Source organism: Globicephala melas, chromosome 14 (assembly GCF_963455315.2).
Source record: "Globicephala melas chromosome 14, mGloMel1.2, whole genome shotgun sequence".
NCBI lineage: Eukaryota > Metazoa > Chordata > Mammalia > Artiodactyla > Delphinidae > Globicephala > Globicephala melas.
The window spans coordinates 39305235-39329954 of record NC_083327.1 but is presented as its reverse complement, the minus strand read 5'-3'; the positions used below and the strand labels follow the sequence as shown (position 1 = coordinate 39329954).

Here is a 24720-nt window from a genome sequence, read left to right as displayed (position 1 = left end):
AATGTTGCCTGCCACCAAGTCATCAGCCAATACAGCTGCCCCCCAACGGTGCACCCTGAGGGGAATTCAGGATAGAGAAAAACAGGATACTGGCCCTAGATAGGTAAGATGCATATCTAAGAAATAATTTTAATGAGTCCAGACTCTTGCATCTTCCCATATGTAGAAAATCACTAAAATCATTAACTTGTGATGTCTGTTTTTTGTGATTAGCAGTAGTCCTTTGATGTTCAACCACATGGGTTTTTTGCTCTTTTTGCTGTTTTGCTGTAAAAACTCCTCTATATCCTGGCTCCTCCCTTACCTCTTCAGAGCAGATCCTCAGAGCTATCTGAGAGACTGTCTCCCGGGCTATAGTCCTCAGTAAGGTTCCCGGAATAAAACATTTGCAATTTTTAGGCTGTGCATTTTTCTTTAGCCAACAGTACCAAAAAGCAGAGTATTCTAATGGAAACATTTATTTTCAGCCTAAATCAAGAGCACAGAAGCCCAATATCCCACAAACCTCTTCCTGGTTGACTCCTTCCATGTCATTCCTATGCTTTTCTCCCACCAATCCACAAAATTATTTTCTCTCTCTCAGCCTCTGGGTCCAGCTTTGTTCGTACCTTACTGTTGACTGTATTGCTTATATCTTAAAAGATGTTTTAACATCTTTAAAAACCCTTGCTGGCTGGGGAGAGACTGCCCTTCCCTGCATAGCTAATTCTTAGAGATAGCTAAGGGCCCAGCATGCCTTTGATATGCAAACTAACCAATCTGAGCCATACGTCCTCTGACCCTTGCAACCCAGGAAGCAATGTTTCTCTCCTTTAATCATCCCAGGGCTAGTTAACAGGCAATTAGAGACCTCTCCTACAGCCCAAAGCCCGCTGGAATTATTCAAAGTAGCCGATCTTAAACTGTTCCTCTGCCCTGCCTTGCCTTTCCAGGTCATGGCCTAAGCACTCTCCTTGCTCCCGACCTGTGGCCCTGTATGACATGGCATGATGGATGTTTCTAGGAACTGAGTATAATAATTTTGTTTTCCTGAGTCTCTCCTGTGTCTCCTCTTGTGGCTGCACCAGACTGATTTTCACATAAGAGAACATAGAACATTGACTTGCTCTCTTATCTTGGTAAGTTTGTGCAGAACTTTTAACTACTAAGTGCCACAAACAACCACAATTTTTGGCAGAGTTTTAGAGCCCCAAACACGTACTAGGTCTATTAATTTATAGATGCTTGGAGACTATTAAAAAATATCAATACAGTTCAGATGTAAATATGACTGCTACTCTAAGCTAGAGAACCATAGCACATGATACACTCTCTAGAGAGACGAGAGTCAGATTCTAGGCACCACCGTTAGTCAAATCATTGGTTAACCTTTTCCTCACGTTCCTAATTCTTCAGTCTAGATCACTGTCCTTGATAGGTGCCATCTCTCCTTTATCAATAGTACTACTTATTAGGGAGCTGTACAATGTAATGCTATGTATAGAAAGGGGTCTCAGAATGATACTTAACATTTTTAGCACTATATCCTCTTTTATTTCCTTCCTCTCCATGTACCCCATATTTTGAAAGATTTTTCTACCAAATTAAGCATTCTCCTGTTTTTAACTCAAAGCCACATAAACACCTAGCCTAAGATCTGAGCTGTAGGAAGAGATGAAGAAACATGATATAAAGGAAAGAACAGGGCACTGGAGTCAGAAAAACCCTGTGAATGTAAGGTCTGCTACAACAAGCTTGTGACCCTGGGGCAAGTTATGCAACTTCTCTCTCTATTTCTTCATCTGTAAAGATGGTGATATGATTGCTATTCCACAGAGTTGGCACATGGCGGGAACTCAACCAAAGCAAGTTCCCTCTCCTCCTTATCTCATTCATTCTTATGATTCCAGTTAAAAAAAGAAAGAAATGTGACATTTTCTTTACCTGCAAAACTTTTGGGCAAACGTGTCTTTTTCATCATGTCTTTAGAAATACTGAAAACAGCTCACTGTGACAACTCATTCAGACCCTCAGTTGGTAAACCTGGCCTGAGCCTTCCGTTGGGGTAGGTCTGACCAGTGCAGCTTGCCAGCAGCACTCAAGATACAGGGAAACTCACAGGAATGAAAGGTCAGCTTGTTGCTTGTGCCAGTGCTACACCTGCCAACTGCTAGCCCCTAATAAAGTCATGTCTCCCCAGCAGTCCACTAAAATACAAGGATAGATGTATCACGTTCTCCAAACTGTTTTGCCACACTCCAGCCGCCTTACTGTCAATAAGTGGTCAAGGGTTTCCTAGAATACCAGTCATGTTGTGTGTGACACAGTCAGCCATAATGCGATCCCAGGCTAGCTGGCTGTAGCCACAGGGAGCAGGGAATTCATGGGACACATGCTAGGGTTTTTCCTGGATGCAAGGATATGAAAAAGAAAATGAAACCCAAAAAACGCCTGCAAAGTGGCCGGAGGAGGCCAGGCAAAAGTTGTGGCTCTTCACTTCTCAGGCGCTGGAGACCAGGAGCACATGGGGCCTTCTCTGTGTCGCCCAGACATCCCCAGATAACCCTGAAGCACACTTTAATATCTGTGTGTTCAGAGACCCTCAAACTAGGTGAGCATAAAGATAAACTGAAAAATGAAGAGAAAACCAACACAAATTCGAGGACTAAGAAATTGGTGTTGCTTCTTGAGAGATTGCTTGATGAACTCTTAAATCAGGCTTATCGCAGAAAGTTAAGGTACCTTTGGTTTATTTCCTTAAATTCCTCCTTTTTACCGTATTCACTCTGAACATCAATAATACACTCAGATCAGGGGCACTCTGCATGCCATATGTTTTATTCTGTCCTATAGAATTCCTTTGAGGGACTTTTTTTTTTTTTTCTGGTTTCCCTCCATTCTTGAATTTCAAACGAATTCAATCCTTTAAATCAGGGAGGGAGTGGCAAACTCTTTCTTAAAGGGTCAGATAGTAAATATTTTCAGCTTTGTGAATCATATAATCTCTGTTGCAACTATTCAACTCTGTGGTTCTAGTGTGAAAGCAGTCAGAGACTATCTATAAATGAATACGCCTGGCTGTGTTCCAAAAAAACCTTCATTTCTGGACACAGAAACTTGAATTCCACATAATTTTCATGTGTCACAAAATACTACTCTTGAGTTTTTCCCTCAACCATTTAAACACATAAAAACCATCCTTAGGGCTTCCCTGGTGGCGCAGTGGTTGAGAGTCTGCCTGCTAATGCAGGGGACACGGTTTCGAGCCCTGGTCTGGGAGGATCCCACATGCCGCGGAGCAACTAGGCCCGTGAGCCACAACTACTGAGCCTGCGCGTCTGGAGGCTGTGCTCCACAACAAGAGAGGCTGCGATAGTGAGAGGTCCGCGCACCGCGATGAAGAGTGGCCCCCGCTTGCCACAACTAGAGAAAGCCAGCGCACAGAAACGAAGACCCAATACAGCAAAAATAAAATAAATTAATTAAAAAAAGAAAAAAAAACCCAAACATCCTTAGCCCACAGGTCTTACAAAATCAGGCAGGGGCCTATGGCAGTAGTTTGCTGATCTCTAACTTAAACAGATGAGATTGATTAGAACCAATTGTACTACTGAAGCATTTACCTTTGGCGCAAATGATTAATTCATCTGAAATTAAAGATAAACTCAATCCTCAGGCATTTCTTGCTCTGGCTAATAAATAACTCTTATAGGTTGGTGGACATGCCCAGAGGTGAATGACAGGCCCTGGGCAATGTGATTCTGATGCCATCAGAGGACAGCACCAATTTCTATCAGGTCCTTGGCAGAGGACAGGTCGACAGGAGCAGAGTGAAACTTTTGTGCCTAGAAACATTAAACTTTCTTGCAATCTGAGCTGGTCTATGCCACAGAGAAGCAGAGGCCAGATATGAGGGGACTCTACGGGGCCACTGTCCTGTTGTCCTTGAGCTACATGCTTCTTCTCCTCCCCTGGTCTATGGAAGTATGCTGTTCTCATTCCAGTAACAGTTCCTTCTTTTCAAACTCAGGAGAAGTCTTCAGTTTACATAAGCAAAAAGTTCCCTGGGGTAAACAGTCATATTTACTCAGTTGGTGAGCTCTGGGAAGGGCGAGGGAACTTCTCCAAGCTTCCTGTCTCTTTTGGTTATCTAAGGACTTCTCCTTGCTTGCAGGTTCAGCACTAAGTAAAATCCTCAAGCGGAAAGACATTTATCTTTCAGCTTCTCCGTTCCTCCTGCCTCTTGCCTTCTCTTTGGAGTCTCCCTTTCCATCAGTCCTGCTGCTGTCTGGCATCCATCCTAGCTCTCAGGCTTTGGAGTCAAATGCACATAGGTTCTAATTCTGGTCTGCTACTCACTGGCTGTGTGATTCCAAACACAGACACACCCCAAAGACCTCTGAAGAAAAAAGGCTGGAGGAAATGCTATGAATGAAGGACTCCTGGTTCCTTCTGAGGTCCTCTGAAAAGTATACTGAATATACTGAAACCAGTCATAGGACACAGTGCCCTCCATTCCTGCAGACTGAGAGCACCAGGGCAGAGAAAGCCCCATAAAGCAGTTCCTGGGGGAAGCAGAGGGGCTCCCCTGGGAGAACCGGAGCAAGCTGAACTACATGGAGCTGGAATCCAAGAACTTCTGGGGTATAGTCCTATTTCTTCATCCTATGTAAATTCCTTGCAAATTCGGACTTGAGATTTCAGAGCCCAGAGGGCTAATGAATGGCCATCATGACAATTAGTCAAAACCTTTATATCCTACGTGCTTGACAAAGCTACAGCTCCCAAAGCTGTTTGTCAATCAAAAGAAAACAAATTAGCCTGATTTTTTGTCCTGCTGAATTTGCATTCTAAATGCAGAGTCCCATGATGCTCAGAGTAAGAAAAAGCAGAGCAGAAAGAGAAAATATGGTTCAGTACAAGCCCCACATTTCTATTCTCTATGGACACTCATGCTAATGGTGGGAAGTGATTATAATCCACAGATAAAAGCACTGCCCTCCCAGGTCCCCCTCATTGACTAAATACTCACACTGGGAATTTATCAAATGAAGTTAATTAATTTTGACAATTTAAGAATAAGCAGAGACCCTCAGGCCTGACCTCTTCCCTTCCCATACACAGCTTATTATTTATACAGGAAACATTGTGACTCTTAATCCAAGCTAATTTTTTCATCAGTCATGATTAATTAACCAAATAAACATTCTTTTTGAATGCAGAGTATTTAATACCTACAAGGCCAGAGGTAAATTAACTTATTTATAAATTTAACTCAGGTGGTGATTTCCATTGGTTTCAGATGTGCAGTGAAAAATTCTGTGCTTTTGAAAGGTAATTAAGGGCTGAAAAATAAAACTCTTACGAAAGATCACCTTCAGAAGTATAAAAAATGTGATTCCCAATAAAACAGCCTGTTATGCAAACTAACTATATTGAAATCACATTTAATAAAATCAAGAATATTATTATCCAACAAAAACACAGTTCACCTGGACAGCCTCCGCAGCCGAACGTGTTTGGTAGCGGCAGTGTTCTGGATCAGGTTGTGCCCCCGACTATTTAAAGCTCATTATCTAATAGTGCCAAGAGTGGCCTCCCTCCATGATCACTCAGAAACACCTGCCCCACAGAATTTATTGGACAGGATTAGCACTCCAGCCCTTACCGGATGAGGTACCTCACTGCAGCATCAAACTGCAGAAACATAACCTCCCTTTGAAGGAGGAGGACCTGGGACACCACAGTGGGGTCTTGGGGTCTCTGGAGGCTGTCAATCATTTTCTGCAGCTCTTGAAGCTCAGACCCTAGAAGATGGACGACATTTTACTCACTGTGAAACACAGGCTACCCTAGCTACCCTGTGAACCATTTCACCTCCAAAGCTAACTTTTTACCTAAATTGACTTCTCTTTGTTTGTGAGTATACTACTTATATGTTTTGCAAGATCAGCAAAGCCTTATGTTCTAGAACCCAGGGTCTGATTTATCTTTCCTTCCTTCCTTCCTCCCTCAGGAATGTAATAGCTTGCTTTGCTTTTCAGCAGAATAAGAACATACTGTTGAAAGAAAGTTTCAGTGTTTATAAGGCTACAGACTCTAAATAGATTGAAAAAGAGAAATTACAAGGAATGGGAAAGTATAGGCCTCAGTAAGTCTATTAGGGGCTTGAAATTACTATAAACCAGCACTCATTTCTCATAGCCATGCCATTCAAATCAGCCCTGTCACTGGCTCATCCTGTCAATGGCTCATAGATTAAAGAAGACTCAGGACCATCCAAGGCAAGCAAAAATATGTATACATATATGTATACATGTATACAGACACATACATAGATCCTTCTAGGAGATTCTCATCATTTCAGGAGTAGATGTGGGAGATCCTAAATTGGCTTATTTCTTGGACCCTTACTGCAAAAGATTTATATGTGTTTTGGATGGAAATTTAAGTTAGAGGCCTTTTGGGGCACTCAATACTGGTTTGAGGAACCTGGCCTGGGTCTAGATGGCTGTACTAGCATCTCTATTATTGGCTCAGGAAATGAGCTGCTTAGAATGGGAGAGCACAGCAAGAAAATGACAAGCCCTTAGGGAGCACTGATGGGGCAGGTGGGTGGGCCCCATTTCCAGGGCTACCAGAATGTCAGCTGATCTGAAGTGCTCATCAGCTCCCTGTGGGCACAGTGATAGTTTTCTACTTGAGAGGACATCCCTGCTATGGGAAGAGAAGGATTGGGAAATTGATCACCATCCCTGATTGTAGCCCATGGCAGAAGTGAGATGGGAGATCCACGAAGCATTTCCGGAGTTACTCTATGTCAACCTCTCATCCAGACTTGAGCAGCCTTGTACCCTATCTGGCCCGGTACTGGATCTCTTCCTACATTTCTGGCATGGAAGGCAGGGGAACTGAGGGAGCAGGGAGGCTGTCCCTGAGAGCCTGATCAGGGCAGAGCCAGGTCTGAGAATGGTTGCTAATATGTACTTGCAATATATGCTCTTGGCTTTAGGAAAAGATGAGCAGTCCAGATTTTATATCCATTTGATGTTTTACACACCACAGAAAAATGTTTTTTGGGTATTTTCCCAGCCACAAAAGAATTGGGGCCAATCATTAGAGTTTTTATGAATCCTCTATAAATCTGATGGTCATATTGGGCTGAAAAGAAACTTCCACCAGAAGAGGAGTCACAGATCAAATTGTACAAGAACTTTAAGAATGTTGCACTGGATGGGAGAAGTGATGGTCAGTGAGCCTTATTTGTTCAAGGTCTAACGTGGCTGGTCTACAAGCAATACACTCTGTCAGGCTATGCAGCAACCAGGGGGAAAGGTTTATCATCGCCTGCAATGACAATGAAAAAAGAATACGAAGTTGTACATACCCTGTGATTAAAGCTCTGTAAAATGTATTTTGGGCAAGGGCTAGAAGGAAGTAAGGATAAATAAAAATATTTCACTTGTTACAATGGTTGGATTACGGGTGATTTTTCTCTTTTCATTATTTCCATTACTGTTTATATAATGCTGTGTGTGCACTTTTACACGATCACTTCCCAGCAAAATTGTTCTGTGCTGACAGGTGGCATTATCATTAAAGTACAGGTGTGGAGGAGGGCCTACCTTTTCTTTGTTACGCACTGGTAACAGTCTTCATTTGGGTCTCCCTTTCTTGTGGGCTCACACGGCTCAGTGGGAGCAGAGATGGCAGGCACAGGCAGGGAAGGCAGCCTGTCTGTGAGGAGGCGGCAGATGGTTGCCGTGTGGTCATGGGGGTGGTGGGAGGAGACCCTCCGCCGGGAAACAAATGAGCCTCTTCTTGTGCCTTTCCCCAGGAGGGTTCCCTTTGGGAAATCAGACAGAGAGAGCAGAATCACAGTGGCCCTGCTTCCATGTGAATACTCAAAGCCAGTACATTTTGTTCATGAAACCCTGAGTTCAGTGTGTAGTGTCTGGGTTTAATTGGCCTCCTAATCCTTTACAAGAAAATCATAATGTAAACTCCTACATTCTGATTCCACCCTCTGCTTCACACTGACTCCAAAGGGAGTTGCTGGCTTTCAGGGAAGGAGAAAATTTGGCAGGGTCCACAGAACTAGCCCACAGTATCTCATAGCTGCTTCCTCAGTCAAGTGGGAGGACCACAGCTGAAATTCGAAGTGTCTCTTTAAAAGATATTTTAAAGCACATAAGTCTTCAAAAGTCACTTTAACTCCAAACAGCTCTGAAATGGCTAAAAGGAGTTGGGTGGGTCTATGAACAGACCCGTCTCCTCTTTTCACCTTAGTTTTCCTTGTCTCCTCTGGGAAGCAGGCCAGGAACTGAGCAGCCTAGCCTTTTAAAAAAGATGATTATCTTAGAATGGAATTTTTTTTAGTTCAGTTTGCTCTTTATCTATTTTCAGCGAAGCAGAGTATGTAAAACTTTGCACATTCTCCCTGGAGCACAAATGTTTTTACTGGCAACATGACAAGGTGTGTCTCTCTAGTTGTACACCTTGGAAAGCCTGGGCCCCAATTATTTCAATGGTTTCCGGTTCATAAGCATTTAAGTAGTAAAAAACCAATTTCCTTCATCCTCAATTCTAGGTCCTCAACAATTTGGCCTCATTTACCACTATCCCTCAGTGTTGCACTGGTGGGTTCATCATTCTCTCTGGACTGGCCATGTGTAGTCCTGCCTGTTATCTTTGCCAGTATCCTTTTCTTGTCCCCCTTTAGGACAAGCCCTCCTATTTTCCTCCATTGATTCAAGTGAGGACAAGTCCTCCCAGATCACCCTCCCTGAGGGCTCTTCCCTCCCAGTTGCTACAGAACTTCCTATGCAGTGACTTCTTTTGGAAACATGGCTCTGGCCCTACCTTGGCTTCTATCTCATCTTCTCAAGGGCAGGGATAGCATTCTTCCTTGCCCATCCTCCTTTCTCCTGTCCCTCATCTACAGTCCAGCCCCACACCCTCCCAACATCCAGCTCCACTGCAGAGCATCTTAGTTTATTTTCTGAGTTAACCCCTTACGACAGTCCCCAGATTAGCAAAAGGAAAGGAGCTAAGAGTTCTTTGGAACTTCTGTAATCTCTTGATGCTTATATTGAAGACTTGCTAGTAGGCCTGCAACAATTCTGTGCTTTCTGCTGAGGTAGCACCAACCCCTTCCCTTCTTCATGCTGCCTCTCCTCAGATATAGGATCAATCTTCCTCGTGGAACAAGTCAGAATCTCCCACGAACATTTCCTTGATGCACCGCCCAGAGAGGAATAGGTTCAGATTATATCATGTTTGTTTTAAGACCACTAAGTTTAGATAGGCATGTTACCTCATTTCTTTGGCTCTTCTCACACTTTAAAATCCTTGTCTACTATGTTATAATATACTGCTGTTAATTGATTAATATTTACATGACTAATGACATAATTAGGATGGGAGTCAAATTATTTAAATAGTAAGACCAGTTTCACTGCTTCTGATAAACCCAGCTTACTAAGCATTTCAGTGTCTTTAATTTACCTCATGCATTTATCTGAGAACTTGTGCTGAGTGAGAGTTCACGGATTAGCACTGGGCAGATAAAACAAAAGCCTCAACTATTCTTACTAACAGGACTACCGGGTCATTGTTAGCTTACTGAGGGCTGTCTGCAAGCTTCTTGACAGTGAATGCTTGGCCTTGACCTTGCCACATTAGTTCACGAAGCCCAGAAGGGGAAAGGGAATGAAAGCAAAGCTAATATTTAATGGGGACTTGTACATCCTTCTAGAATTTTTACAGATTTTAATCCACAGAACATCTCCCTGAGACAGGTGTTGTCACCCCTGTTTTACAGATGACAAACATAGAGCCAGGGAGTAAAGTGCCCAGCTTTTAGTAAACCAAGTGACAGAGGCAGGGTAAAAACCCAGGCCCCCCAAATTCTGACTTGGCATACTTCATGGTTTAACCTGTAAATGTGGAATCAATCCGTTTGGAGGCAGTATATAATGGGACTTTCCCTTTGCCCTTCTGTCATTTATGAGGAAATATTTTAGTCCTGTCTTTCCAGGTATTAAGAGCTTCATAGTAATTAACTAGATGGGGGAAATCCTTTCACAATGTATATGTATATCAAATATAAAGTTGTTCACTTCAAATATATGACAATTTTATTCTTCAATTAGGCCTCAATAAAGCTGAAAAAAAAAAAGAGCTTCATGGAATTTCAACTGAATATTGAAGGCAATTTTAATCACCTTTAATCACTTACCAATACCCTTAGTTCCTCCCCAGTCGTCTCTCAGAGGGTTAGGACTTAGAGGAAATTCAAAATTTGGATGATTTCCAAGTTTAGCCAAACTGAAGAGGTAGGCCACAATGTCATGGAGACGGGCTATCAGCTGTAGAGTTAGCTTTAAGGCTCTAAAAGCTACCTGTGGGTAAAATCAATACAAGGAAATAATTTTCAAGAAGCTTCTAAAGGGATATAAAAATATATGAGCATCGATTAGGAATAATATATTTAAACAAGAATATTTAGATAAACATTTTCACAGTATAATACAGGATAATATCTGAAAAAAAGAACAAGCCTTTTCATGAACTCAGGTTATATATGTCTTTGGACAAGGTAACTCTGGCTGGGGAATTAAAGCAAAGTGTTTCTCTTTGTTTAAAGCCATTGGAGGCCAAAAACACATCAAAATGTGTTTGTATGACTAACTATCAATGAATTACAAGGGTCACAAATAAATTCCTAGCAGGGACTCATATTCAGACAACATTACCCTGAGGGAATACCTGTAAGCAAAACATAACTACTTATCAACACAGTTTAAACACATGATTGAAAAACAAACAATGGATCATAAATATCAACATTCAGTGAAGGAAAAGAGAAAAATTATGATTTAACTGCAGAAGGAAGTAGTTTTATATATTTTTAAAAACCCTAAAAATTCTTCCGTGAATGAATGAAATAAAGGGTAGTTCTATTTCTAATTTTTTGAGGAATCTCCATACTGTTTTCCATAGTGGCTGCACCAATTGACATTCCTACCAAAGGTGCACAAGTGTCCCCTTTTCTCCACACCCTCACCAAGACTTGTTTTCTCGTCTTTTTTTAATAATAGCCATCCTAACAGGTGTGAGGTGGTATCTCATCATGGTTTTGATTTGCATTTCCCCGACGATTAGTGATACTGAGCACCTGTTCATTTATGTATTGGTCATTGGTATATCCTTTGGAAAAATGTCTGTTCAGGTCCTTTGACCATTTTAAAATTGGATTATTGGTTTAAAATTTTTTTCTTTGTTTTGTTTTTGCTTTTGCTATTGAGTTATAAGAGTTCCTTACATATTTTAGGTATTATCCCCTTATCAGATATATAGTTTGCAAATATTTTCTTGCATTATGTAGGTTGCCTTCTCCTTTTGTTGAGTTTTTTCTTTACTAGCAGAGACCTTTTAGTTTGATGTTATCCCACTTGTTTATTTTTGCTTTTGTTGCCTGTGCTTTTGTTGTTGTATCCAAAAAATCATTGCCAAGACTGGTGTCAAAGAGCTTTTTCCCTGTTTTCCTCTCTGATTTTACGGTTTCCAGTCTTACAGATAAGTATTTAATCCACCTGAAGTTAATTTTTGTGATTGGTGTAAGATAGGGATTCAGTTTCATTCTGTTGCATGTAAAATTACCATATGATTCAGCAATCCCACTTCTGAGTATATATCCAAAGGAGATAAAATCAGTATATCAAGGAGATTATTCATACTTCCATGTAGCATTACTCACAATAGCCAAGATATGGAAACAACCTAAGTGTCCAGTAGATGGATAAAGAAAACGTCACACACACATGCATGCAAACACACAGGAATATTATTTAGACATAAAAAAGAAGAAAACCTTGCCATTTACAACAACATGGGTAAACTTGGATGACATTATGCTAAGTGAAATAAGCCAGACAGAGAAAGACATACACTGTATGATCTCATTCATATGTGGAATCTAATCAAAATGAAAAGGTCAAACTTATAGAAAGGTGGTTGGTTGCCAGGGGATGGGGGAGATGGGCTGATGTTGGTCAAAAGGTACAAACTTTATTTATAAGATAAATAAGTTCTGAGGATCTAATGTACAGCATGGTGACTATAGTTAATAACACTGTATTTTATACTTGAAATTTGTTAAGAGAGTTAGACAAGCATTCTCACCTCCAAAAAAAAGGTAACTATGTGAGGTGATAAATGTATTAATTAGCTTAACTGTGGTAATCATTTCACAATGTATATGTATATCAAATCATCATGCTGTACACTTTAAATATATACAATTTTATTTGTTAATTACACCTCAATAAACCTGGGGGGAAGAAAGAAAGGGTAAGAAACCTAAATTGCTAAACAGGTTTTCACTTACAAAGAAAAATCAGAATGTTCCCAAATTGCCATTTTCAACATTGCATTTTATTTAACTAATACTTGAATGTTTTATGTATTTCTATATCTACTCTTTTTTAATGGTCACCCTCCATCAGTAAATGAGGTACTTGGAGGGACCCCTCAAAAAACAGGAACCAGCTAATGACTGTGATTAAGTGCGAGCTCAACCTCTCCTTAGTTTCAGCGCATCAGGGTGGGATTTTCTTGGCGTTGTGGAGGAAATTAAGGATTAATAAGGAATGTCGGAAGCTCCAATTAGTGTTCAGTAATGACCATGGAGAAACAGAACTATGAAATAATGAGGCACAAGGGAAAATATAATAAAGCAGGCAAAAACATGAGGAGCTGTGAGATTTCAGTTATTAGGTGTTCCTGAAAAAAAAAAAAAAGAGATGTTCTCTGAAATTGATATGTTTAACTGTGGGACATAAAAAAGCCAATTTCCATTCTGGCACACATAAAAAAATACAAACCTTTTCAGGCAGAGTTTTGAACATAATCAGCACTTCAGAAGGATGGGGTATGAACCATAAATTGAGGAAGACTTTCCCGTCAGCAGGCAGCAAACGTCGCGGCCAGGGCTGAAAACTCCTGCGGCATGAGAAGAAAACTCCGGGAGTACAGCATTTCTCTTTCTAAAAGGGGCGTCTGGCATGAACTTATACCACCGCCCTCCAGCCACAGCCCAGAGCCCACGTTGTGGTGACACACACACCCAGCGTCTAAGCCCAAGGGCAGCAGCCCTCCTTTTCAGGCTGCTCACAAGTGGCCACAGTTATAAATAACTCAACAGGAGAAGAGCAGTTGGGCTGGTTTTAGCTTCAGCTGTTATCGGGAGGAAAGAGTGGGCACAGGGGGAGGGAAAGGTGTAATAAGAAAGGAAGCGGAGGGCATAAATTAAGTGCCAGCACCATACCTCGGGTGACATTTTCTCACTTAATTCTTATGACAACCTTGGGATGTTCCTATGTCGTTCCTGTTCCACAGATGAGAAAACTGAGGCCCTACCAGGCTACGTAGATCTTTCCTATCCAGCTCCTAAGAGATGAAATTGAGATTTAAGCGCAGGTCCGTCTAGTTCTAGAATCCAGGCTCTGGAGACCAGCCTCTATTTTCCTTCTCTCCCCACCACGTTTCCTGCCAGGTTCTCTAGACTCTGGCCCACTTTTCCTTCTTTCTCCTTTCTTCCTCCTTCAAATACTTGATCATTTCTTAGGCAGCAGTATTGCTATCTCTTCGTTACTGGTTTACATACAAATACATAATTCATATATGTCTGGTGTAAGGATTCACACAAGCCCAGGTACCCACTACCTGGCCTGGGAAACAGAATGTCTCCAGCTCCTCTGAAGCCCTTCCACAGCTCCAGAGTCCCAACTTGCTCCACCTTGGCTGGCAGTGCCTCAGGGCACCTCGGTCAAAAAAGGCAAGAACTGAACTCCTCACCCCTACCCGCACCCCGATCCCAGGCTTCCTCCTGTGTTAAAAGAAACACAATCCCCAAGTCCTCAAAACCAGAAACCAGGGAGTCATTTTTAGATCCTTCCTTCTTTATCCCTCAGGTCCTATTGATCCCATTGCTCTCTTGTACCCAGTTTCCATTCCCACTCCATTGTCTATAGCAAGGACTCTCAACGGGAGGGTCTCACCTTCTAGGGAGCCTTTTGGAAATCATAGGGGCATTTTTTGATTGTCATTATTTCTGGGTCCTTAGGAGACACTCAGATGACCCTTTCCATTTCTTAAAGTAAAATGTAATTCATTTTAACTGAGGGCTGAATGTTTTCGATATCAAACATTCTGAATACGAAACTTTTTAAATTACTAAAACTCTACTTGGAGTAGTCTCAAGTCTCAGGGTTTTAATCAGGTAATTTGAAGCTCAGGAACAAAGTATGGTGGTGTTAGTTTGGAGAACTTCTCTTATTTCAGCAACCACAAAGTCAGACTATCCTGTCCTGGAGTAGGTCAAAACCAGCTTAAGCTCGTCTTATCTCTATTATTTGTTTGAAGGTGCCCCAAGGAAACACTGACTATCAACAATAAAAAGTCATAAGGCCCGTGTCCGAGCACACAGGTCTGTGGGCCATGGGGCGTGCAGCAGGGTGGCTGAACTCAGTCTTGGCCTCTGAGAAGCACATGTGTTCCTGGAGCCACAGGGCCCTCTACCAAATGTTATCCTTTCCTTCTCATCCATTATTTCCTGCCATTTCTACCCCTGCCTGCAGCAGGTAGCCCTCTACTGAAGGGGGACAGAGAGGGCAGCAGAAACCTTTCGGTGCTCAGTGCAGGAGCAAAGCCTGGTTCTCAGCCCTTCAAGGAGGAATCTTCCCCGCTTGTGATGGCCCACCAACTCAGTGGTCTGACAATTCCTTGACCTGCTCGACATCACCCCCTTCACCTCCATTCTCCTTCACTGCCCACTCCAGGGCCACACTCCAGACCTTATCATCACCGGGAACCATATCACCTCTAAAGACTTAAACTCAAATATTCTACTTTCCAGCTCAACCTTTTATTCTTCCAGTTTTCTCACTCATTCACTCCCACTAAACCTCCTTCATCCCCACAAAATATGCTCCTTGACGTCATCCAGCCCTCTGGCCTCCCCTTCCATCTGTCAGTTCCATTCTGACCCCCACTACTCCCTTCCCTATCCACACTGGGTCTCACAGCCAAGCACATGAACTACTCTCCCACCAGCACCTTCGGTTCTCTGCCTTTTTGTACTCGTGACCCACTTATCTAGCAAAACCCCAGCTCTGGATCCCTCTAGCTAGTCTGCTTTCTGCTTCTAGTTGCATGCTGCTGAGCACAGCTAGAGGAACTCACACCGCTAATTGCATTGATGCAGCAACAAAAAAATGGTTTCCAGCCTGAGCTGTGTCATGCCAGGGAAAATTGGTTTTCTTTCCTTTGATCAGCTCTCATGTCCATTTCCTTTTTTAACAACTCCAAGTCTTCCTTAAGCCTCATACCAAATTCCTAGCAGCAGATGATGACATGGTCTGTTATTTCATAATTGAATTAAAGGGGCTGGAACTGCCCCCACTTCCTGTGGGCTCACTCTCCCCTCCCCATCCTCCCTTTCAAACCAAGGTCAAAGGCACAGGCACACACACAGGATATGAAGTGAAGACAATCTCTGCCCTCAAGGATCTTACATTCCAGAGGCAGCTAGACCTGCGAGCATGATGCTATGATAGAAGCATGGAGGAATGGAAGTATGTGAAAGTGGAAAACATCCAGAATAAGAAGCATCTGAGACTTGCTGGGAGACCAAGGGAGGAAATTCACAACAGGGGCTTCTGAGCTGTGATTCATTATCTCCCCCTCCATATCTCTCCTCTTAATGGCACTACCATTCTTTTTTTCCTCCATTATAAAATGTGATAAAACATATATAACATAAAATTTACCATTTTAACTGTTTTTAAGTGCTCATTTCAGTGGCATGAAGTATATTAACACTGCAGTGCAACCATCACCACCATTTATGTCCAGAAAAATTTTTTTCCATATTCCAAAACTGAAACTCTGTACCCAATAAACAACAGCAACACTGCCATCTTTTTATTCACCCAAGCCAGAGACTCTGGGTGACATCCTAGATTCCTCTTCCTTCTCTTCACTCAGTTCTGCATTAAATCTAGCACCTGGCCTAGCTGATTTCACTTCCTAAACATCTCCTGTCTGTACAGTTTTAGTAGGTTCCTAAATGGTCGCTGACAATCATCTTGCCCCCTTCTCCCTGTTTGTTGAAGGACAAATGGCAGACTTCTGGATGGTTGCCCTTCGTGCTGTACATTCTGCTTCCCCAACTCATCCTCACATACCTTGGACAGGAGCCACTGGGAGGTCCACATGCTGTCTCATATCTCTTTGCCATTACACATGCAGGTCTCCCAGCATGAACTGAATTTCTCTTCCTTGTGCACCTGAAACACTAGTCATCCTTCAAGACCCAGGTTAAGTGTCCCCTCTTCTCTGAAGCCCACCTAGCTCCTCATCCCCACCTCCCTGCTCCTTCAGATAATACTGAATATTTCCTGGTGAGTGCTTTCTTTATACTTTAATCTTATTCTTTATCACAACTTACTGTAATTGCCTATTTCCCCTTGCCTGAAGGGAAAGAACCATGTCTAATTCATTGCTATACAGTGCTTGGCACCAAGGCTACCATGTACTGTTGTTCAGATTGTGCCCTGAGGCAACCAGCAGTGGCTGAGATCCAGCCTATATTTTACTTGCCAAGCTCTGCACCCTGGCATGGGGCTACCCCTGCCCGGGGGAAACCGTGCTTTCTTCTAATCCTCATAAAGCAGCAGTGTGGCATAGTGGTGGATCTGGCTGTCACACAGTAGGGGCTTGAATGTTAGTGTCCTCTCTTTCTGTCCCTGCTTCGCTCCTCTATCAGCCAGTGCCATGGCTCCTGGGAGTGTGGCCAAGTGTCATCCCAGTCTCCAGACTCCAGTCTCCTCTAGAGCCATGAAGGACATAGAACCCTCAAGGGGCATCATTCTTTGGAGGAGAGCTTCCCTTGGCTCCTCTTCTATTTAGGTTCTGGTTTAGGGGCAGGTGTCTCTGCTAAAACTAAACAGTATGTTACAGCCTTTAAGGATTGAGTAGCATCTTAGGATTTTAGACCTACAGAATCTACGGGGCTCTTCTAGTCAAGGGGATGGCAAACACAAGCAGGGAGGCCTCCTTTCTCCCTTTCCTTGACCATGGTATGACATTGCCAATCAATCACAACAATATCACAAGTTTGGGATGTCTTAGAATCCTCAGCAGGACACTAATACAGCAGGACACAGAATTGACATTTAAAATAAAACATTTCTTATCCTTGATCTAACACAACTCCTTATTTTAGGAATAAGGTGAGGACCTCTGTTCTCCATGACCCTCATTCCTCGACTCTGTCCCTTTATCTCTAGTTAATCTTGACCTGGGATGATTCCCACTGATCATTTCATGAACATTCTTAGATGGCTCCCTTCCCAGCAAGTCTTTCCTGAGCAGTCCTATTCCTTGGAATAAAGCTCTAGACAATTTAGCACTAAGAAACTTAGCATGTTTAACTTCAGAGAGCTGCTACAATCTCCTCACTTATTTGATGGAAAGTTGAAGCCCAGAGATTGAAGAAAAGTGATTTGCCCGAGACCTCAGAACAACTTATGACTATGCCGGGTAAAGTCCAACATTCTAATTCTTGGGCCATGGCTCTCCCTATTATACCTTCTTGTGGCTGAGGTTCATTTCTTATTAATAATCAATGCATGGAATCATAGACTTTGGAGTTAGGGTTAGGGTTAGCGTTAGAATTATATACAGTACCTTTTCCAAACTTCCACAGAAGACAGAACTTCCTTTCTCCATGTTCCATGTCATGTGAGTGTATCAAAAGGGACATGTTAAAATCTAGAGGTTTTAGGAAGCAGGAGATGGGTGTAGTGGAGAATTGCTGAATCTGTATCAGTCAGTTGCTGTTCATCCACTGCCTGACTATATGACTTGGGCTCTGGGTGGGCACTCCCTTTGCTCACACTTTCCTAGACCAAAGCCCTGTCCTGAAATGATCACACATTAACTGACCAGACGATTTAGGGCTCTAGCCTCTCCCATTTAAATGACTGTTTCCCTTAATCTTTAGGTAACACACATCATCTACAAAAAAAAAAAAAAAAAACCAATAACGGAATAGAGCAAAACCTGCAAGTTGGAGAGATTTTTTTTTCCCTCTCTACATCCTGACCTCCTTATTTGGTGGCTGCAAATAAAACAGATTAGAAACCAAAATAGACTTCCTTAATCCATTTATCCTAAATAAGAATGTAGTGAACTCACGGTTAGAGTTCTGTAAACTATTTTTAAAATTTGATCCAAATGTAGATTGGGTTTATAAATGGTTGACATGGCTATTGGGTGGATGAGAAAATGGAACTAAGAAGTCTTAGAGGATTATCCTGTGATGTTTTTATATGAAAGAAAGAGGCACTTCAGCCTCACTGGGCAATAGATGTCCAGTCAAACTTTCAGCAAAATTATCAGTCTCCTGAAGTATTTTTTGCCCTGCTTCTCTCTCTAATGCATTCTTCCATTAGGTAAATCCTGAATTCTACCCAAGTGAATGTACTGGCTGGGCTCATGAGACAAAACACTGGTAATCCACAAACTGGTCATCTTATAAGTATCAAGGTCAGATTGGCCACTATTTTGATAGCCAGCTATCAGTCAGTCAAGGGCAGAGACTCAACTTCTTTGATTCTCTAGCATTCTCTAGTCTGTTCTACCATCACCTTTTCCTTGATGAACTCCAACTTACTTGTCACCTCTTCTTTGACTTTCTCCCTGAGGCCCTGGGCTAGAGTTCAACACTTCCTCTTTTGTGTCCTCACGGGACTTTCACATAACTCTAACATGTTATCTTTGAAATCTGTGAAGTGACTTGTTTGTTTATAGAGATTTCCTCCACTAGACTGAATTTATTGCCAGAGCCAAAATGACTCATTCACCTTTGTAACTCCAGTATACATAACAAAGTACTTGGTACTAACTAAGCACTGAACAAATAATGGTTGAATAATCCATGAATGATAAGTGAGTGAAAGAGTGGTCTGATACAAACGGTCTTTCAATTCCCTTCCATCTTTCTGTTCTGTGATCATATTTATTATTACTCTTACTCAGAACTAAACTCTGTGCCCATGCCAAAAGGGAAAGAGTAAGGAGGGAAGGCAGCTCACCCTATAGGGCGTTTTTGCTCCCTCTTGGAGGCTGTGTAACTGTGTAATACCCCCTTTTTTTTTCCTCAAAGGAGATTTGGTCACTTACAGCACAGGTATGCCAACTCCTCCATCCAAGTGAGTGAACTCTAGGTAGGCTGAATTATGAACATCTGGAAAACTAGATAAGGCATGATAAGAAGGCATGGAAGCAGCTCCACTCTTATCACTTAATATCATTCTACATATATGTATTTTTCTCTATCAGTGAAGTACGGAAGGACACTGATTTATCCAAAGCACTGGAGTATCACTGTTTTGTTTTGTTTTTTCCTGAATATTTCTTCTACTCCACTGAGTAAAATATTTGAAGCCAGAAACAGTTCAAGATCAGGTTTACTTATTTGTTTGCTTACTTTAGATGCTGGCCTATGTAAAAGGGTGTGACTGATGAAAATCTCTGGGTACTCCAGGGGTAAACAAAACTTCATAGATTGAAAAAGCAGTCAAACAGCCCATAAACAAAGAACTCCTTTTGCGTTCAAATACAAAGATACACTTATTCTTGGAGTGTTAGCTCTTTCTTTTCCCCTTCTGGACCGGAAGATCAAGGTTAAATACATTAAAGGGAGCAAGATTTCCATACCAAACTTAACAAACCTCTCCCCTAGGAGAAGTGGGATGGGGAGGGGGAATAACAAGCTCTAAAGAGAATTCTGCACCTGGGGTCAGGCTTGAGGCCCTCCTTGGAGTCCCTCGACCCCTTCTTTTCTTGTGGTTGTCCCACCACGAAAAAGGTATCTCTGATGGTAGGGAAATCGTCCAGCAGGGCTCTCAGGCTGTTGCAGTATGCCATGATCTGCCCCCGAAGAGCATAGTGAGACATGTGGCGGTTGAATCTAAAAAGTCAGAAGAAGAGATGATGTACAGAGGTGAATCTAAGTTGTTCCATCTCTCACGGAAGTTCCAGGATATAAGTCCCTGGAGACTTTTCAAAGAGAATAGAGGACCTCTGTCAAGAAGAAACGTCTGTTTTGGTTAGGTTGCTGTTGTCTGAAGGCAGAGACATGGATCTCTTCCAAGTGCCTCTTAGCCATCACTTCTGATACTGCTTCCTCCGTGTGTCAGAAGGCAGTTTAATTTGCTTTTATCCAGTAGGACTGTGGCTTATTTAAACACAAACCAGCTGATTAATTGTATGGATTTCTGTATAATACTGTTGTTTATTGAGTTCAGAGTCATAAATCAGCATGTGTAGTTCACATATACTATACTTACTTCTGGCAATATTCAGCTATAACATCTCTCTTGACTTTCCCAATTTCATCCTGTGATAAAAGAGAATGACAGTTTTCCTATTAGACAGTTGGCTATAAGAATTCCCCAAGCTAATACATCTGTACAAACTTATAGCTAAGTTAAAGCAGGAGAAGGCCACACAGCTGACATATTCTTTCTGAAGGTCAACCTACTGGGGGATATTCCTCTGTGGGTCTTTCCTACTCCAGCACATCTTGTGAGTATGCCAAGAATTCAAGGCCCTTACCACTCTTTACCTGAACCATTTCTCAGGGTTATGTTTGCAGAGAGCAGTCTGGAGGGATGAGGTAACACCTCTCTCTAGAAAAAAAAGCAGGTGGATTCCCAAGCTCAATGTTACTCAACTGTGACACAAAACTGCGTGTACCTCGGCTCCTCCATGTTGCCCCTGTGGAACCTCGGAAGCAAAAGGAAATGGCGCAAACATGAGGCTCATGAGGCTGGCTCTGCTGTGAGTAACAAAGTTCTTTGTCTCTGACCTAGGAGTCTTGTGTCCTCTGCCAGCATCCTCAGAACAGTAACAGGCTAACTTATTAGCTTATAAGTAGGCTAAAATCCCAGACCTTGACAAAACTGACAATTATATTGTCTGAACCCTTTCTAATCTGATAGGCATTGGATATTCCTGAAGGGCAGTTAATGAGCTAATATACTTTTCACTTGGTCAATATTTTTTGAATATTTTAGTTAAAAAAGTAATTTACTTAATTACTTATCAAAAGGAGTCCTTTGCCCCCATTATTGCTCAGCAGTAATCTAGAAGGTCTAGCCTCCATCATATCCAATTTGTAGAACTTGATTAGGTAAATTGAAGTCCTTCCTTTTCAGTCACAGGTATGAACAAAGCCTAGAGATTGTGAACCTTGTCATTTCATTCCCAAATAACTATATATTAGCCTAAGGACTTCTTCATCAAAAAATTAATGAATAATGAAATAATATCCATAAAATTAAGCAACACTTTTAATTGACAAAGGTTTGAATTTCATAATACTTCTCAAAAGATTAGGTTAGTATAAAACTGTTTAATAGAAACATGGTGGTAGTGTCTGAAAAACCAAGATAACAGGTGAATTTGATGGCAAGAGCCCTTGTGTACCTTGTCTACACGCCCTAAGCACCTGTGGGTCACTCAGGAGTTGTCAAATGTTCCAGAGTAGGTGCTGAAACTAGGTCTGCTTAGAAAGTGACAAAACAAAATGTGCCCTTGGAAAAATGCACATATTTTAAAAACTAGACTGCAATTAGCTTGAATTCCTTCCTTTCTATTTCTTATTGAACTCTCTTTTTCATTTCTTTATATTTTCAATAGTTCTAACCAAATAGGCTGAAAGCAACAGGTTCCAAATTAAAAATTTTTATTTGTTCAAATGTAAAAGATGATGAGATCTTTAGGGAGCCCTTCTTACTACACTCACGAGGTTCTTCATTCTGTCAGCCATGGCTTGTTTCCTGAGGAGGAAGGCGTTCAGCACAATGTCCCGCAGCCCCACCTTTTCTAGTTGAATAGACACGAAAGCTTCCAGAGCCCTGACAAGTGAACAGAGACATGTGAGCCCAAGGCAGGAGGTGAATGGACATATAACAATAAGACTGGTGGACAGGAACACCTGGGGCTGCATACTGGGCACTGCAACAGGAGATCATGTGGCTCTGTTTCTGTGGTTCTTACCTGCTCCAAGTGTTTCTCTTATATTCAGTGGGGATGCTGATATGTCACCATCCTTGTTGGGGACCCCCATGTGCCTGAGGCATGCATCATCAGTCCCTCCTCACTCCCAAACTTCATAGCCTGGCCCAGTGTTTGTACTCCCAAGGTCCCTTTGTGCCCTCCTGGTCTGAACTGTAGGGGTACCTGGACTGAAGTGGCCTCCTAAGGGTCCTCTTGACTAGACACATTGGTCTTAAATCTCCCATCCACACATTGGGAATGTGAATTTAGAGCACTCAAACTCTGGCCATGTGTCAGATTAAGGGCATCTTGAGGAGTAGAGTGGCTTTGCCTGTTATTTTTTTTTCATTCTAAATTTGCCAGAATTAGACTAGAGTCTCATTGGTATGCCTCAATAAAATATTCAGAGCATTCATAATTATTACAGAATACAAATGTTGTATTCTGTAATACAAATTATTACAGAATACGAGATCAAGATATAATACGGAAACCCTGGTTTATAGATATATGTCTGTAGAGGCCGTGCCTCTCTGACAATGTACCATTCTATTATTCTAAGCAATGGGAAAACCCTTGTTAGAATAGTGAGGGTAGTTCTGTGCTTTTCTGTTTAAGATGTGGAAAATTTGGACATGTTCATATTCTTCTTCCTTATGTTCTACCCTCGTTGGAGTTCGAAAAATATAGAGAGAGGGAAGAAGGAGGGGAAGAAGGGAAGAGAAAGAGAAAGGAGAAGAGGGAGAAGAGTCGAGTCTGAAATTAGGAACCGTTGACTCTCCTTCATAGATTGGAGCATATTAGAAGGAGCTGAGCCTTCTTGGTGTTTTATAACGTTTTCAGACAAGGTCTTAAAAATTTAACACATGCTGGTGACTCTGGGAGTTTAGGCATCATTCAATCCCATAATACTGTTATTAACTAGCTTGAAAGAGGACACTTTTGTTATTATAAACAACCCTTCACCGCCACCCCCGTGCAGTACCTTTTGGTAGCCTGGAATCTTTCTGAAGGATAAATAAGTGTGTCTGGGACTTTTGGAGTTGCAGCTAACAGCATGCTTTCTATGCCATTCACAATTCTGGAATTTCTTCTTCTGGTTGGACCCATTCCACTATGATTTCTCAGACCTGAGCAAGTTATTTCCTAAAATATTTCAAACCAAAGTGAATTAAATTTGTTGGATTTGTAAGTCTTGTGGTACTGACTATAAAATTATCTCACAGCCATAAGTGACCCCAAATACATGTAAATGGCTGGATACACTGGGGGTGGGAGGGAGTGGAAGGGAGAGAAGAGAAGGGGAGGAGAGGAGAGAGTAAGGGAGCAAACGGAAGAGAGATACCATTTTGCACAATGAAGGGGTGAGGCACTAAGTGTGACTATTTCCAAAATAGAGTTGTCTAAGGTGCTCTGAGAAAAAACTCTCCATTTTACAAGGTGGCTAGTTGGAGTGCTTTGTATACTGGCCTCTCAAGAAATACAGCTGATGAACTTCATGGCTGCAAGATCTGAAAAATCATCTCAGGGTGCCCATTTTTTTTTTTTTGCGGTACATGGGCCTCTCACTGTTGTGGCCTCTCCCGTTGCGGAGCACAGGCTCCGGACGCGCAGGCTCAGCGGCCATGGCTCATGGGCCCAGCCGCTCTGCGGCATGTGGGATCTTCCTGGACCGGGGCACAAACCCGTGTCCCCTGCATCGGCAGGCGGACTCTCAACCACTGCGCCACCAGGGAAGGCCTGTCCATTCTTGTATAGCCTAAGCATATGGAGGTGGGCTGTATATGCTGCCCTGCATAATGTAATAATGAGGGAGGGAGAGGTGGAGGGAGGGTGGGGAAGGAAGAGGGGGAAGAAAAAAAGGGAAATCTGTATCTTCCAATATTCCTATTGGTTATGGAACTACAGGGCATGATGGATGGAATTCTTTTACATTTGTCTAAAATACTAACTGAAAGAAAAATATTAAGCCTTCAAAGGAAAGACTATTCTTCTTCAAAGAAAGAAATAAGTTCTCCATAGCTGAATTACTGAAGGACACTTAAGGAAAATGAGACAAAAGAAAAAAATCTTGGGTTAAAAAGTCTAAAGTTTCCATCTCGATTTTTTCTGAAGACTCTTGGGCTATCCCAGTCTCCTGGAAATAGTAGAATATACAAGTTCAGAAGACTCAAGAGGTCTTTGAAAGGCTATGAGTGAGCTAAGAGGGAAGAAAATAAGCTCTGTAATCAGATCCTAGTGCTGACACTCAGCTGGTGATCTTGGCTCTGTCCCCTAACCTTTCAAAACCTGTTTCCTCACCTAGAAAAAGGGGATGATGTCCTCCATCTCCTAGGGCTGCTGAGAGGACCCATGAGCTCAGGTATATCCATCACTTAGCTCACTGCCTTGCCTGGACCATAGAAGCTGCTAAGTGGAACCCTTAAATCCTTGACCCCCTCAAGTTGCACTCAAAATCTCAACCATGACCATCTTTTGTTTCTATCCTCACTTTCTTCATTTTTTCCAGTCCCTTCCTACAAATATGATCACATCTATTTTATTCTTAATTCTCCGACCCCTCAATCTTCCTCTTCAATTCTGACCCAACTTCTTAAAGAGTTATAA

At 42.1% G+C, this 24720-nt stretch overlaps 1 protein-coding gene across 1 annotated transcript in view; it reads right to left on the bottom strand.

The window, feature by feature from the left end:
- LOC115866882 (uncharacterized) overlaps window positions 1-24720 on the bottom strand; it is a 117233-nt gene that overhangs the window by 4683 nt on the left and 87830 nt on the right. The window contains 8 exon segments of the mRNA XM_060283504.1: window positions 5648-5786; window positions 10220-10382; window positions 12867-12984; window positions 19231-19302; window positions 19844-20020; window positions 20400-20449; window positions 21860-21971; window positions 23099-23259. Of these exon segments, the coding sequence (XP_060139487.1) occupies window positions 5648-5786; window positions 10220-10382; window positions 12867-12984; window positions 19231-19302; window positions 19844-20020; window positions 20400-20449; window positions 21860-21971; window positions 23099-23223 (956 nt within the window). The 5' untranslated portion in view covers window positions 23224-23259.